Raw genomic sequence first — 13494 nt, forward strand, 5'->3', positions numbered from 1 at the left:
AGGGGGAAAAACACTCTTAGGGCTGTTGATAAGATGTACAAGGAGTGGCAAAAAAAAATCTTAAGAGGATGGCTGTATTAAAATATGAAGAGATCAGTTCAACCTTGCAATGTCTCTTTCTGAAAAAAAAAAATCTTTATCAAATCCCTATTCTATGGCTTCAATAAACAGAAGCCATTACCTCACGGCTGCTTTTGTTGGCCCTATACAAGAGAGAACAAAATGGTTATTCAGGGGAACGCTTTAGATTTTTATTGTGGGTAGTATGCACAAAGAGCACTGTTATTGTATTAAAAAGAACCATCTGTAGCAGAAACAATGCCATCAAATTATCTTTGAATACCCACTGAAAAATATAAAGCTTTTTTTTTTCCCTTTCTGTACGGTGGGGGCATACAGCAGTGTTAGGATAACTGATTTTTTTGTGTGAGTGTGTGTTGTTGTCGGTTCATTCTTCTCTTAAAAAACAGCCATTTGGGTTTTAAGCCATAAACGCTGCTTCTTGTTCCAGGAGCTGCAGAGAGGAGCTGGAGAGACAGCGGAGGGATGGACGCGGCTGCCTGCACCCGTGCATGCCTGGGGCTCCGCTGCCATGGCTTTGGGGTCCCTGCCCTGCACCGACTCCCCTTTATTGCTTCTTGGCAAGACTACACCCCGACTTGAAGCCACGTAAGTAATTGCAATACCCAACTTTGACACCCCCCCTCCTCCCACTAGAGCTGTTTTATTTGGGATCTAGGAGTGATCAGCTAACCCGCCCATGTGCCAATCATCCACTTAGCCGGGACTCTGCTGGGTTCAGGCAGCCTTAGCCTCCGGTTCAGAAGCTCTGGGGTTAACCTGTTCACCGCTGACAGGATCGGGGCTCATCGGATGTGTGGGACCCCCCTCAGCTCTCAGAGGTGACCGGTGCCTTTTGGGTTATTCTGGTGCAAAGGACATCAGGTCCCTGGTCATCACTGTTCTGCTACAGACAGAAATACATTATAAAGGATTGTAAACAAAATCAGGTTTCTGATTATCACTGTTCTGCTATAGACAGAAATCATTTATAAATGATTGTAAACAAAATCAGTTTTATGGTCATCACCGATCTGCTATAGAAAGAAATACTTTATAAATGATTGTAAACAAAATCAGGTTTATGGTCATCACTGATCTGCTATAGAAAGAAATACTTTATAAATGATTGTAAACAAAATCAGGTTGATGGTCATCACTGATCTGCTATAGAAAGAAATACTTTATAAATGATTGTAAACAAAATCAGGTTTATGGTCATCACTGATCTGCTATAGAAAGAAATACTTTATAAATGATTGTAAACAAAATCAGGTTTATGGTCATCACTGATCTGCTATAGAAAGAAATACTTTTTAATAAATGATGGTTATCACTGTTCTGCTATAGACAGAAATATTTTATAAAGGATTGTAAACAAAATCAGGTTTATGGTCATCACTGATCTGCTATAGAAAGAAATACTTTTTAATAAATTATGGTTATCACTGTTCTGCTGTAGAAATAAATATTTTAGAAAAGATTTTAAACAAAGTCAGGTTATGGTCATCACTGATCTGCTATAGAAAGAAATACTTTTTAATAAATGATGGTTATCACTGTTCTGCTATAGACAGAAATATTTTAGAAAGGATTGTAAACAAAATCAGGTTTCTTTTTATCACTGATCTGCTATAGAAAGAAATACATTTTAAAGGATTGTAAACAAAGTCAGGTTATGGTCATCACTGATATGCTATGGAAAGAAAAACTTTTTAATAAATAATGGTTATCACTATTCTGCTATAGACAAAATACTTTTTAAATGATGGTTATCTTTGTTCTGCTATAGAAAGTAATACTTTGTAATGGATTGTAAACAAAATCAGATTCCTGGTTATCACTGTTCTGCTATTAGAAAGAAATACTTTTTAAATGATGGTTATCACTGTCATGCTATAGAAATAAATACATTGTAAATTACGGTAAACAAAATCAGGTTTCTGGTTATCACTCTTCTGCTATAGAAAGAACTCTTTTATAAATGGTTGTGAACAAAATCAGGTTTCTGGTTATCATTGTTCTGCTATAGAAGGATACTTTGTAAAGGATTGCAAAAGTTTTCTTTAAAGCTGCAACAATGTAACTGTCTTAAAAGGGGAGCCTTGATTTTTAAATGTGGGTTTTGTTTATTAACCGTGCTTGACGGTTATTAAATAGGTTCCTTGGATATTAACGGGAGCCTTAGTAATTTAACCTTCATTATTAAACTGGAGTCCTGGGGGGTTTTGGGTTTTTTTTGTTTTGTTTTGTTTTTTTAAACGGGAGCCTTATTTTTGGTATTATTATTATTATGCCTAGTACAGTAGCCAGGGCTGTCCTGTGCACGGATCACTCAACACAGGTGTCACTCACTTAAATAAGGCGTCTCGTTGCCATGGAGACAGAGACATACCTGGAGCATCCCTTGCTCATGCTCTCTGCCAACCATGTGACATAAAAATGATCCCCAGGTGGCAAGTTATTCCTCTAATGGCTGCATCATGACATCTGACTATATGGCTTAAAGGGCCAGACAATGGCATGTGCCTGTGAAAAGATAGCTGTATGTGGCTAGTGTCACAGCCTGGATCTAAGCCAGCTCTAACCCTTCAAAACTCTGCCAGATTGGCTGCTCTTTGGCGCCTCTTGTGGCTGCTAAAAGAATGGCAGTGTCAACCAACTGAGCCCCTTTACTGCCATCACTGATCCCTTATTATGTGATCATTTTTGTATTACATAAGCTTTAATTGTCAATGTTCTTTTCCTCTATTATCCAGCTGCATTAACTGTATTTTCCGTTGCATTTCTCTAAGCTTGGTGTTTAGGGAAAGTACACTTTTTTTTAAAATTAATTATCCTTAATGATTTCTGTTAACTAAGCTTGCATATCTATTCTCTTTTGCAAAAAAAAAAATCAGGAGGGTTAATGTTGAACTGAAGGATCCAGATGTGATTGACAAGAGGAAAGGTGTTGAGGGCAGGTCGTGCTGCCTTATTTACAGCCCACTGCTTGCTATAGAGCCTTTTGTTAGGGCTGCAAAGCTAATTTAGTGCTGATCAAAAGCGACACATAGTTAAAGGACTGGTAATGACTGCTAATTTCATTTCACACTCGTACATCCCCAACTGCTGTAATTAAGGACACGACATTTAAATGCAGGTGAAGAGTATTTTTTTTGGGGGGGGCATTTTTTTTTTCGACATGAATATGCTGGTCCACAGGCAAAAGTCTATACTAATATGCTAATACATGTTATAGTAAGGCATTATGTAACGTACTGTTGATTTCAGATTTTGCTTAGTATGTGGAGTGCTCACGTTCTTTAGTTTTTGCAAACCAGTAAGTCATCCAAAAAAAAAAAAATAATAATAATGTGAGTGGCATATTATTTAATATATTTATAATTAACGGAAACAAATGCATTTTAATGGCTGAATCTCTCAAATTTAAAAAAATAAATAAAAAAATAACACAAAAAATAAAACTATTGACATATATGTTATTAAATGTATTTAAAGCAGTTTCTATGCATGATGACACATTAGTACATTATTGCAAGTGGTGGTTAATTTTTGTCTCCTGGCTTCAAAGTGTAATAGCTCTGCGGATGGGCAAAACTGACAAGAAAAAAAAAGTATTTCGGTCTTTTATCTTTTTCATCTGTGTAGACTAAAGAGCTGTAGTAGACCCCGCTAAGATTGTATGATGTATCTTGAGCAAGTGATTGAGGATGTCTCAGATGTGTGGCTGTCTCGAGCACGTTGTCTTGAGCCCCCCCTGTTGGACGCAGTAGGAGCTGCACAGTGCCAGTCCAAAGGACAGCTCATACATTTTGGCTTGTGTAATTTTTCATCTTAGAACTTTTTTTTTCATGGCAGACAGAATCAGAAACGATATGTAGGTGGAATATACTAAATCCTAAATGAGACAAAGGTCTAGCAGTGTTAGGACATTTGAAGCATGGGGCTAGCTGTGTGATCATTTGTGCTCTTTCTTTATAAATTATTAGTTTCTTTGATGTGTTTTAATGTTTAGAGATAAATTATTTCATGTCAAGGTTCGTTTTCCATTAATAGAATCATTAAATAGCGGTGTGAAATGTTTCAGGTCGATCTGGTATGCAGAAAGTGGGATATATAGGAAGTTTGAATACAGCAGCACAGGTTTTTGTAGATGTCATATCCCCTATCTTTAGGAAGCTATTGAAATAGATGACTATGCAACCAAAAAAGAGAAAATAAGATAGGTAATTTAGTTTCAATATATACAGTTACATATATACATGTATATATTTAAGGGTATAAAAAATTAATCAGCAGGTGCATCTGAGAACAGGTTAGAATAAATCAAATCAATAAACTTGTATTTGAAATATAAAATTTCCCCCATTCTCAATGTCTCCCATCTGCTAACATGGACCTGATCTCCCAAGGAATACAGTCTAATACAGGAGATTTATATAGCCCATAATCATTTATCACTATAACGGTGAGTGTATCCCGGCCATAGGGCCAGCTCTTCCTAGCTCCAATATTAATAGGATTCCAGGAATGACTAATAATAAATAATCCAGGAAGGATCAGATATCTGGAATTCGAATTCCGTACCCCCCTCTCACCACAGTATACAGATTCCAGTAAAAGAATAAATAATTACCAAAACACTACATGATCAATCCATAGATCAACCCCATGAAAGTTTCTCATTTTATTTTATAGCCTGACAATTGACCTGTATTGGTCGCTGATGGCTTTACATAATAGGAGATGTATGGATGGCCATGTTAAAATGCCACAGGCCTACAATTTATAGGTCTGTCTGTATGTGTTAATGGTATAAATGTTATCATGAATATAATATCAATGGCCCCCATGAGACAGAGGCCACAATTGGCTTTAAGAACTGCTATAGTGACAGGTTTTAGTATTAAATGTCCTGTATCAGTAAGATTAGAATTGCATGCTGATTCTTTGATCCTGTGGAAGCCTGTCTACCCATATAGATAATAGAGAATACTCAATGTATAGCCTGTGGATGGGATGAGGTGACTAGATGTCAGCCCTGGTGCTCTGAATTCCGCTGCTATTTCAAGAGTCCTTGAATGCAATGATTGGGTAAATGTGGTCTGGATGAAGCGCCTGTTATTGTCTTCTTCTCCTCTACCTAGAATGGCACTTCTCACAATTACAATTGCTGCGCCTCCTGATCGGCCACGAAGAAAGGGCGGCACAAGCAGTTTCAGATAATCAATAATATATCTCAAGGACGCTCTTATACAACTGGGTAATTGTCCGGGACTATTGAAAATAAAATCTCATTGTCCATTTACTACTGGAGCATAAATAGACGTTTCACATTCATGCCTGCATTCGCTGGATTTGGGCTATGCTCAGCGTTCAGTGAACGCAGCACTGTGCTGTTGGACGCCCTGGCAATGTCACACTTCATGGCTTCCCTATCTGTAGACACTCGCTACCTTGCTAAGCACAAGAATTAGTTGAAGTGTCAGCTTTGGTGTTTACTTTGGGAACTGGAGTCATTTGAGTTTAGTTGTGTGCATTAGTTCCAGGCCAAGTATCTTTCTATCTCTGTCTATCTTTAGCTATAGATCTGTAAAACGAATCTTTCTCTCTTTGTGTATATATATATATATATATATATATATGAATGATCCTTCTCTCTCTCGCATTCATATAGAGGCAAAAAAGATTGATATTAAATATACAGTTATGTTAAGGACAACATAAACCCATTAGCAAAGCTTCAATATATACGGGCTACCTATCTATATACAATTCATACCTTGCCACCTTTCAAAATAGTCATTTTATGAAATGTCACCTTTCTGACACTCTTTGGTGTTTATTCTGGCTACAGGATTCATTTTGAGTTCAAGTATGGGCTTTAATTCCAGGCCTCATGTATAAATAATAGTAATAATAATACTGATAGATAGATAGATAGATAGATAGATAGATAGATAGATAGATAGATAGATATACAATAGATCTCTCTCTCTCCCCCCCTCTCTCTCTCTCTCTATATATATATATATATATATATATACATATAGTAGATCACTCTATCTTTCTCTGTCTCTCTCTTTTATATATATGTATTAAAATATCTCTCTCTCTCTGTATAATATATATATATATATATATATATATATATATATATATATATATATATATATATATATATATATATATTATAGATTACTCTCTCTCTTTATAGATATATGCATTAAAATAGACCTCTGTCTCTCTCTGTCTCTCTGTGTGTCTCTAGACCCATATCTTATAGATCTCTCTCTCTTTTTATATATATATATATATATATATATATATATATATATATATATATATATATATATATATCTTTCTGTGTTTGTGTGTGTATATATATATATATAAATAAATATATATATAATGGGTATCTCTCTCTCTCTCTCTCTATATATATATATATATATATATGTATATATTTTTATATATATATATATGAAAGATAAAATATACATTTATGTATGTGACAAACTCAAACCCATAACCAGTGCTTCAATGTACAAGTGCGTCTATATGTGTGTATGTAACAGGTGTATTTTAGAAGATTTTTTTTTTTTCAAAAACCCTAAGCTTGGTCTCGGCACCTTTACAAAAAAACAATCCGTCGGTTTGCACGGGATGAAATGCAAACTTTTTTGGCTGCCATAGTTGACATTTTGTTCAGAATTGAGTTAGCAGGGTATTAATTATTTCAGAGGGAGATAAAACTCTCGTAGCCCTAACAGACAAATAGGCCCTTTTCAGGATTTTAATTACAAAATAAAATGAGGCAAGCTCTTCCTTGCAAGGGTTTGTGAGTGGTTAAACAGAGCTTTCCCCCCAATACTGGTGGTCGTCAGCCTCCACTAATTAGCAATGCTGAGAAATTCCTGTTAACAAGGACATTCTCCCAGTCCCCGCTGGTCCCCTGCAGTTCTTCATTTCCATAAGAAGATTAGGAGTGCAGGGAACACACTCAAATGCAGATGCAGAAAAGAAGCGTTTTTAACAAGCAATATAATAGCGCAATGCTTGGCTAGGCTCTCACCTAATTACTGCAACTTAAACCTCTATTTGCTTCTCAGGACAAAAACACGTTTGTGCGGTTCCTGGACTTTCCCTAAACTTTTGTTCCATCAACCTTCTACCTGAGAGCCACTAATCAAACTTTCTGAGGACTGCTGCCTTATGGCTCCATAGTAGTACAAATATGTCCTTATTAATACAAATATGGCATCTTCAGAACAGTCTATAAAAACCAAGAAGTACAGTGGATTTATCATATTTTATAAATGCTATCCCAAGAATATACATTGGAAATGCAGATGAGGATTTCAGTGCGTATTAATTACCTGCAGATGATGCCTTAATCATAGTGCAATTTAATAGATTTACTACAAAAAAAATAATAAAAATAATGAAATTAATTGAAACATTGGGCTTTAATTGCAACGGGAAAATATTGTATTCACTGATTTTAAGGAATTATTAGTACAGTTGATACGACAGATTCCTGCATTGTTATAGCATAATATATAAGTGATCTACTTCTAAATGTATCACAGCGTCCCATAATATCCTATTAGTTTTCTTTCTTTATAGAAAAACATGATTCTATATTTTAAAAATGAAACTTCAGTGTCTTACTTGCCTGAAAATAATATTAAACACAAACACAAAGCTATCTTGGCGTAAGCTGGGAGCAACACAGGAACAAAACCCAAAACGAATCAAAATATAGCGAGCTGAATAAAGAAATCTGAACCAATGCGATAGATCATTAATTGTATGATAAAACCTCATCTATAACTAAAGCGGCTGCTTGTAAAAGACAGGGAGAGGAGTTCCGCGACCGGCCATTAGGCGGCGCTCTTACACCACGAGTATCTGAAGGACTTTCCAATGAACCTGCTTCTTTAATCCAATGAATAACCACTTTACCATCAATTGGAGGGAGATCAGAAAATCTCTGGTGTGATCTTCAAACTTATTCCAAAATAATTCTCTAGAAGAGAGTATGCTGTTCGGCATAAATGGGATACGATATCCTGGCAGCTCCTGAAATTTCATATATATATAAATTCTGTATAATAATAAAAATACACTATGCAAAACACACACATATATTCGTATATGCATTAATAAATCAATAACCGTCTGTATGAATATATATATATATATATATATATATATATACATAATACAAATAAGTGTGTGTGTAGTGTGTATGTGTGTGTGTGTGTATATATATATAGTTAGTTAGTCTGGTTAAAAAAGACAAAAGTACATCTAGTTCAACCATTAAAAAAAAAAGTTGTAATCTTACCCACAGCTGATCCAGAGGAAGGCAAAAAACCCCCATCAAAGCATGATCCAATTTGCTCCTGCAGGGGAAAAAAAATCCCCCCCGATCCTGATATATGTAGAGAGAGATTAGGTAGGTGACTATAAATATCTGTAAAGCTATAAGGGGATGACCACCAATTATTTATAATTCTTAATATTTAGTGGTCATCCTTTATAAACTTACAATCTTTCTCTCTTTTTCTATAGTGAGGGAGAGAGAGAGATCTATATTACAGAGAGAGACAGAAGAGAGAAAGAGAGAGAGAGAGAGATTGTAAATTGATAAAGGATGACCACTAAATATCTAGATATTTAGATAAATAATTAGTGGTTATCCCTTTATAGGTTTATGGATATTTATAGTCACCTACTTAATATCTCTCTCTCTATATATATACATATATATGTGTGTGTGTGATATGTAATAGAGTGTAGGGGGTAATAATTATTATGTAAAGGGCTGTGCAAGCTGTTGGTACTATATCAATCCTGTAATAATATAATAATTATACATATTATACATTTATAAAAGGGTGACCACTAGTATAGATAGACTTGGTTGTCACAACATATAGGGGTTGATTTCTTAAAACTGGAGAGAGCTAATCTGGTGCAGCTGTAGCCAATCAGCTTCTAACTTTAGCTTGTTCAATTAAGCTTTGACAATAAAATCTGGAAGCTGATTGGTTTCTACGCTGAACTGCACCAGATCCAGATTTTGTACTCTTCAGTTTTAGAAAATCTCCTAATCTCCTCCATAGATTCTTAGAGGTCCCCTCCTTTTATACATATACTGTACTTAGTGGTCATCCCCTTAAAACTTGCAATCTCTCTCTCTATATATATATATATATGCAAGGTATATAAAACATATAGATTAAACAAATCTCTCTCTATATATATATATCAGAGATCACAGCATGTTACAATCCCTTTTGTTCTGAACAAATCTGTTGTGCCATACCCTGTAATAAGAATTAATGTTGTTGCAGACAAAGAGCCCAGTGTGTCCAATATTTATTTGTTGTTGACTGTACTTTAGATACACAGCTTTGCACAAGGGAATGGAAGTAATCTTAGAAGTGTCTTTGTCTGGCTCTGTGTAGTTACAACAAGAGAAACAAAACTAGCTACTTGTAAGGGCCATGCTGCATTTCTTTTAGTATTGATGCCCCCCCCCCCCCCCCCCATGGAAATCTTTAGATGGTGACAATAGAGGAACTTCTAAAATTACCCTCTGCCTTCCCCCAATTCAGAGCGATCCATGGGGCCCTTCCAATCCCTGCAGGATTTTTCCATTTCCCCAGAAAACAGCACAAATCCGCTTTCAGTCCCTAATATCCCCCTTATTTCTATGGATATGTTCTGCCATCGTTGATGTGAAAGTAGTGAATGTCTCCTATTTATGAATGTATTCGATTGTAAGCTCCTATGCGCAGGCCCCTTATCTGTCCTGTCTCCTGTAAAGCGCTGCGCTATCGAATAATGATATAATAATGAACTTGCATTTTCGGCTTATGTTATTTTCTTGTAATCTGCTCCGGTGTCAGGATTGAGAAGTATTCGGTTGCCATGGGGAGATTGTATAGAAGGAGATTGCTGGGGGTGTAGTACTAGGAGTGGGAGGGATCTGCAGACACCTGCACTCCGATCTTTGTGAATAGGGCGAGTTAGTAAAGAAAAAAAAAACTAAAAGTGACAGTTGGGCGCACTGCAGACAGGTGTATGGAGGACACGGGTTGGGAAGGGGTTAAGCCGCGCTCGTAGTATTCGAAGTTTCAGCAGTGCAGTCAGGAGAGCCCCGTCCCCCCACTTCCTCCTCTCCTAGGCGTGTGTGACCTGTTGCTCCTGTTTGATGGGAGGGGGGCGTGGGGAAGCGAGGCTGCTATAGGTTGCCAGCAAAAACAGCTCCCACCCCTTTTTGCCACGCCTACTCTCATGCAAAAAAAAAAAAAATTAGCAGCCGAGTCGAGGGGGCTGCCCCTGCCTGGCGTTCTGATTGGCCGCCGCGAAGCCATTTATTCCCTGACAGCCCCCATCACATGGACGGTTGTCTATTAACTTGTTTCAAAAAAGTAGCAGGACTTGTCAAAGGCGCACGATGAAAAGTAGTTTGCTGGCTGTGTGAGGAGAAGGCAGGGAGTTGGGAAAGCCAAGCAGCAGCAACAACAGCAGCGGCAGAGAGGGGGGTTCCCGGGCTACCAGGTGAAGCCGCGGGCTTGCTTTTTTTTTTGTGCCCGTAGACCCGAACCGACACCAGCCGCGTGAATGTACAACATGATGGAGACCGAGCTGAAGCCGGCCGCCCCCCAGCAGCAGTCCGGGGGTACCGGCAACTCCAACCCGTCCGGCGCCAACCAGAAGAACAGCCCGGACCGGGTGAAGCGCCCCATGAACGCCTTCATGGTATGGTCCAGGGGCCAGAGGAGGAAGATGGCCCAGGAGAACCCCAAGATGCACAACTCGGAGATCAGCAAGAGGCTGGGCGCTGAGTGGAAGCTGCTGTCCGAGGCCGAGAAGAGACCCTTCATCGACGAGGCCAAGAGGCTGCGAGCCCTGCACATGAAGGAGCACCCGGATTATAAATACCGGCCCCGGAGGAAAACCAAAACCCTCATGAAGAAGGATAAGTACACCCTGCCCGGGGGATTGCTAGCTCCTGGGGGCAACTCCATCAGCTCCGGGGTCGGGGCCAGCCTGGGAGCCGGGGTCAACCAGAGGATGGACAGCTACGCCCACATGAACGGCTGGACCAACGGCGGCTACGGCATGATGCAAGAACAGCTCGGTTACCCGCAACACCCGGGCCTCAACGCCCACAACGCCGCGCAGATGCAGCCCATGCACCGCTACGACGTCAGCGCGCTGCAATACAACTCCATGAGCAGCTCCCAGTCCTACATGAACGGCTCCCCCACCTACAGCATGTCCTACTCCCAGCAAGGGGCCCCCGGCATGACCCTGGCTTCCATGGGCTCCGTGGTCAAGTCCGAATCCAGCTCCAGCCCGCCCGTGGTCACCTCTTCCTCCCACTCCAGGGCTCCTTGTCAGGCGGGGGACCTCCGGGACATGATCAGCATGTACCTACCTGGGGCAGAAGTGCCAGAACCAACTGCCCAAAGCAGACTGCACATGTCCCAGCACTATCAGAGCGCATCGGTACCAGGCACAGCCATCAATGGCACGCTGCCTCTATCACACATGTGAAACAAAACAAAACAAAATCACAACTATCAAAAAAAAAACTTTTATTAGAGTTTGGACTTTTTTTGGACTATTTTTGTACAGAGAAAAAAAACGGGGAGGGGGTTAAAAAAAGAACTTGTAAAGTACCAGAGAGAAAAAAAACTTTAAAAAGTTCTAGGTAGGAACTTTTTTTTTCAGAATTATTTACCAATAATATTTAGAGCTAGTCTCAAAAAGTGATGACAAAAAAAAATGTTTTATTATTTGCGAGGAACTTTTGTACAGTATTTATCAGATCAACCAAGGCGATCCAAGTGCTATTGTTTTCCAAGCTGCGACTTTGCCAATCTTTTTACACTCATAGGTCAATGCAGCTTTTTTGGGGGGGGGGGAGGGGAGGGGGGGATGAAGCTGCCCTGGGAACACATTTTTTTTTCTTTTTTTCCTTTACAATTTGGACATACCCATAAAATAACAGGACAAAACCAGATCCATTTTAAAAAAAGCACACAAAATTGTGTACTATTATTTTTTTTATTATTATTATTATTGATTGTTAAGAGCAGTCATTGACTCAGTTGTTTAATTTATAATAGGCTGTTTTCAAAGTCTTCATCCTGTTCAGATAAAAACAAAACAAAAAAAAAAGCAAAATGAAACTACTGTGTTTGAAATATTTTCTTATGGTTTGTAATATTTCTGTAAATTTATTGTGCTGATATTTTAAGTTTTTTTTTCTCTCTCTCATTTTCAGTAGATGTATTTTAAAAGACTCGGCTCGGTTGTTGCCGACAGTCCATGTATATATATATATGAACTAATACCACTCTTATAACAGGTACATTTCCCGCTTAAGTTTTTACTCCATTCTGCACAGTTTGAGATAAATAAATTTTTTTGAAATATGGAATCTGACATCACGTGGAGTGTTTGATTTATTTGGTATCATTTTATATGGATGGCTAGCACATACAAAAAAAAGAAGAAGCTAATTTTATGTTATTGATGGCAGAATGACAAATGCGATATATACCTAGGTAGATCTGAACAAATCAATTCTTTTATTCTACTGTTTGTATGGAATTGGGGGCCATTGCAGATAGTTTCACGTGGATGATGTCATGTTTTCTAATCAAATGCATTTTAATAGCAGAGTAATCTTAATGTGGTAACAATGATCAGATGACAAGGAGCCGGCATTTAATGGAACGTCTATCTGCATACAAGGTAAATGTTGCTTTGACATTTGGTGATAAAGTGGATCAGTGTAATGCACCCGTCAAGCTTCAGCTTCTACTTTGTATTTTCAAGGCAGAACAAAAGTTCTCTGTATTGAAAACAAATTGCGCCTATTACAGCTGTTTTAATCCTATCTCTAAATTGCCAGCGGGGTCCCAAAAAAAAACTGGATAATATCTCCAGCTGATAACAGAGAAGCCTTGCCTGGGCCCTTTTACAAGAAGGAACCATCAGCCACGAGGTAGCGTTTTACTTTTAAAAGCTCAATTCATGCTGATTTTCTTTTTTTTTTTTGTACTATTATTTTTTTAATCTGTATATTTTTATATGGCTTATCCATGCGCTGTCCATGCTTTGTCACTGCCACCAGGGCTGCCTGTTCACTGACACTCTAGATAAGTGAATTAATTTATGGAGTATTGATTAGGAGATAGCGCTTCTGGTCACTTGTTATGGTTTTGTCATTGTAGGCGGATAGAGATAACAAATAATCAATATTTAAAGGCAATCTGTTGTCAAAGTCACAGACTTTTTTTTTAAGATCACTCTTTTTGTAGGAACTGAACAGGCTTAGAAGTGTTAAATAGAGTTTGTGGTCTTTGCCCTTTAATTCACCTAACCTACATAAATGAT

General features: G+C 38.2%; 2 protein-coding genes across 13 annotated transcripts in view; both read left to right on the forward strand.

Moving 5' to 3' along the window:
* The window catches only part of LOC149463348 (uncharacterized), a 903925-nt gene that overhangs the window by 823593 nt on the left and 66838 nt on the right, over positions 1-13494 (forward strand). For 11 of the 12 annotated variants that reach the window (XR_016312470.1, XR_016312468.1, XR_016312471.1 and 8 more), the window contains one exon: positions 512-669. Coding sequence is in view for 7 of the 12 variants with exons in the window: in XM_089675562.1 (XP_089531688.1) it covers positions 512-669 (158 nt within the window). In the remaining 5 variants the exon portion in view is untranslated. Of the gene's footprint in view, positions 1-402; positions 427-511; positions 670-13494 lie in introns of those variants that run through there. The other variant, XR_016312472.1, reaches the window with a different exon arrangement.
* On the forward strand, positions 10467-12537 carry SOX2 (SRY-box transcription factor 2). Its single transcript, XM_089675561.1, has one exon. The coding sequence runs from the start codon at positions 10705-10707 to the stop codon at positions 11641-11643; it is 939 nt and encodes a 312-aa protein (XP_089531687.1). The 5' UTR covers positions 10467-10704; the 3' UTR covers positions 11644-12537.

Source organism: Staurois parvus, unplaced genomic scaffold (genome assembly GCF_062004578.1).
Source record: "Staurois parvus isolate SC_StPar_1 unplaced genomic scaffold, SC_StPar_1.0 ptg000155l, whole genome shotgun sequence".
Lineage (NCBI taxonomy): Eukaryota > Metazoa > Chordata > Amphibia > Anura > Ranidae > Staurois > Staurois parvus.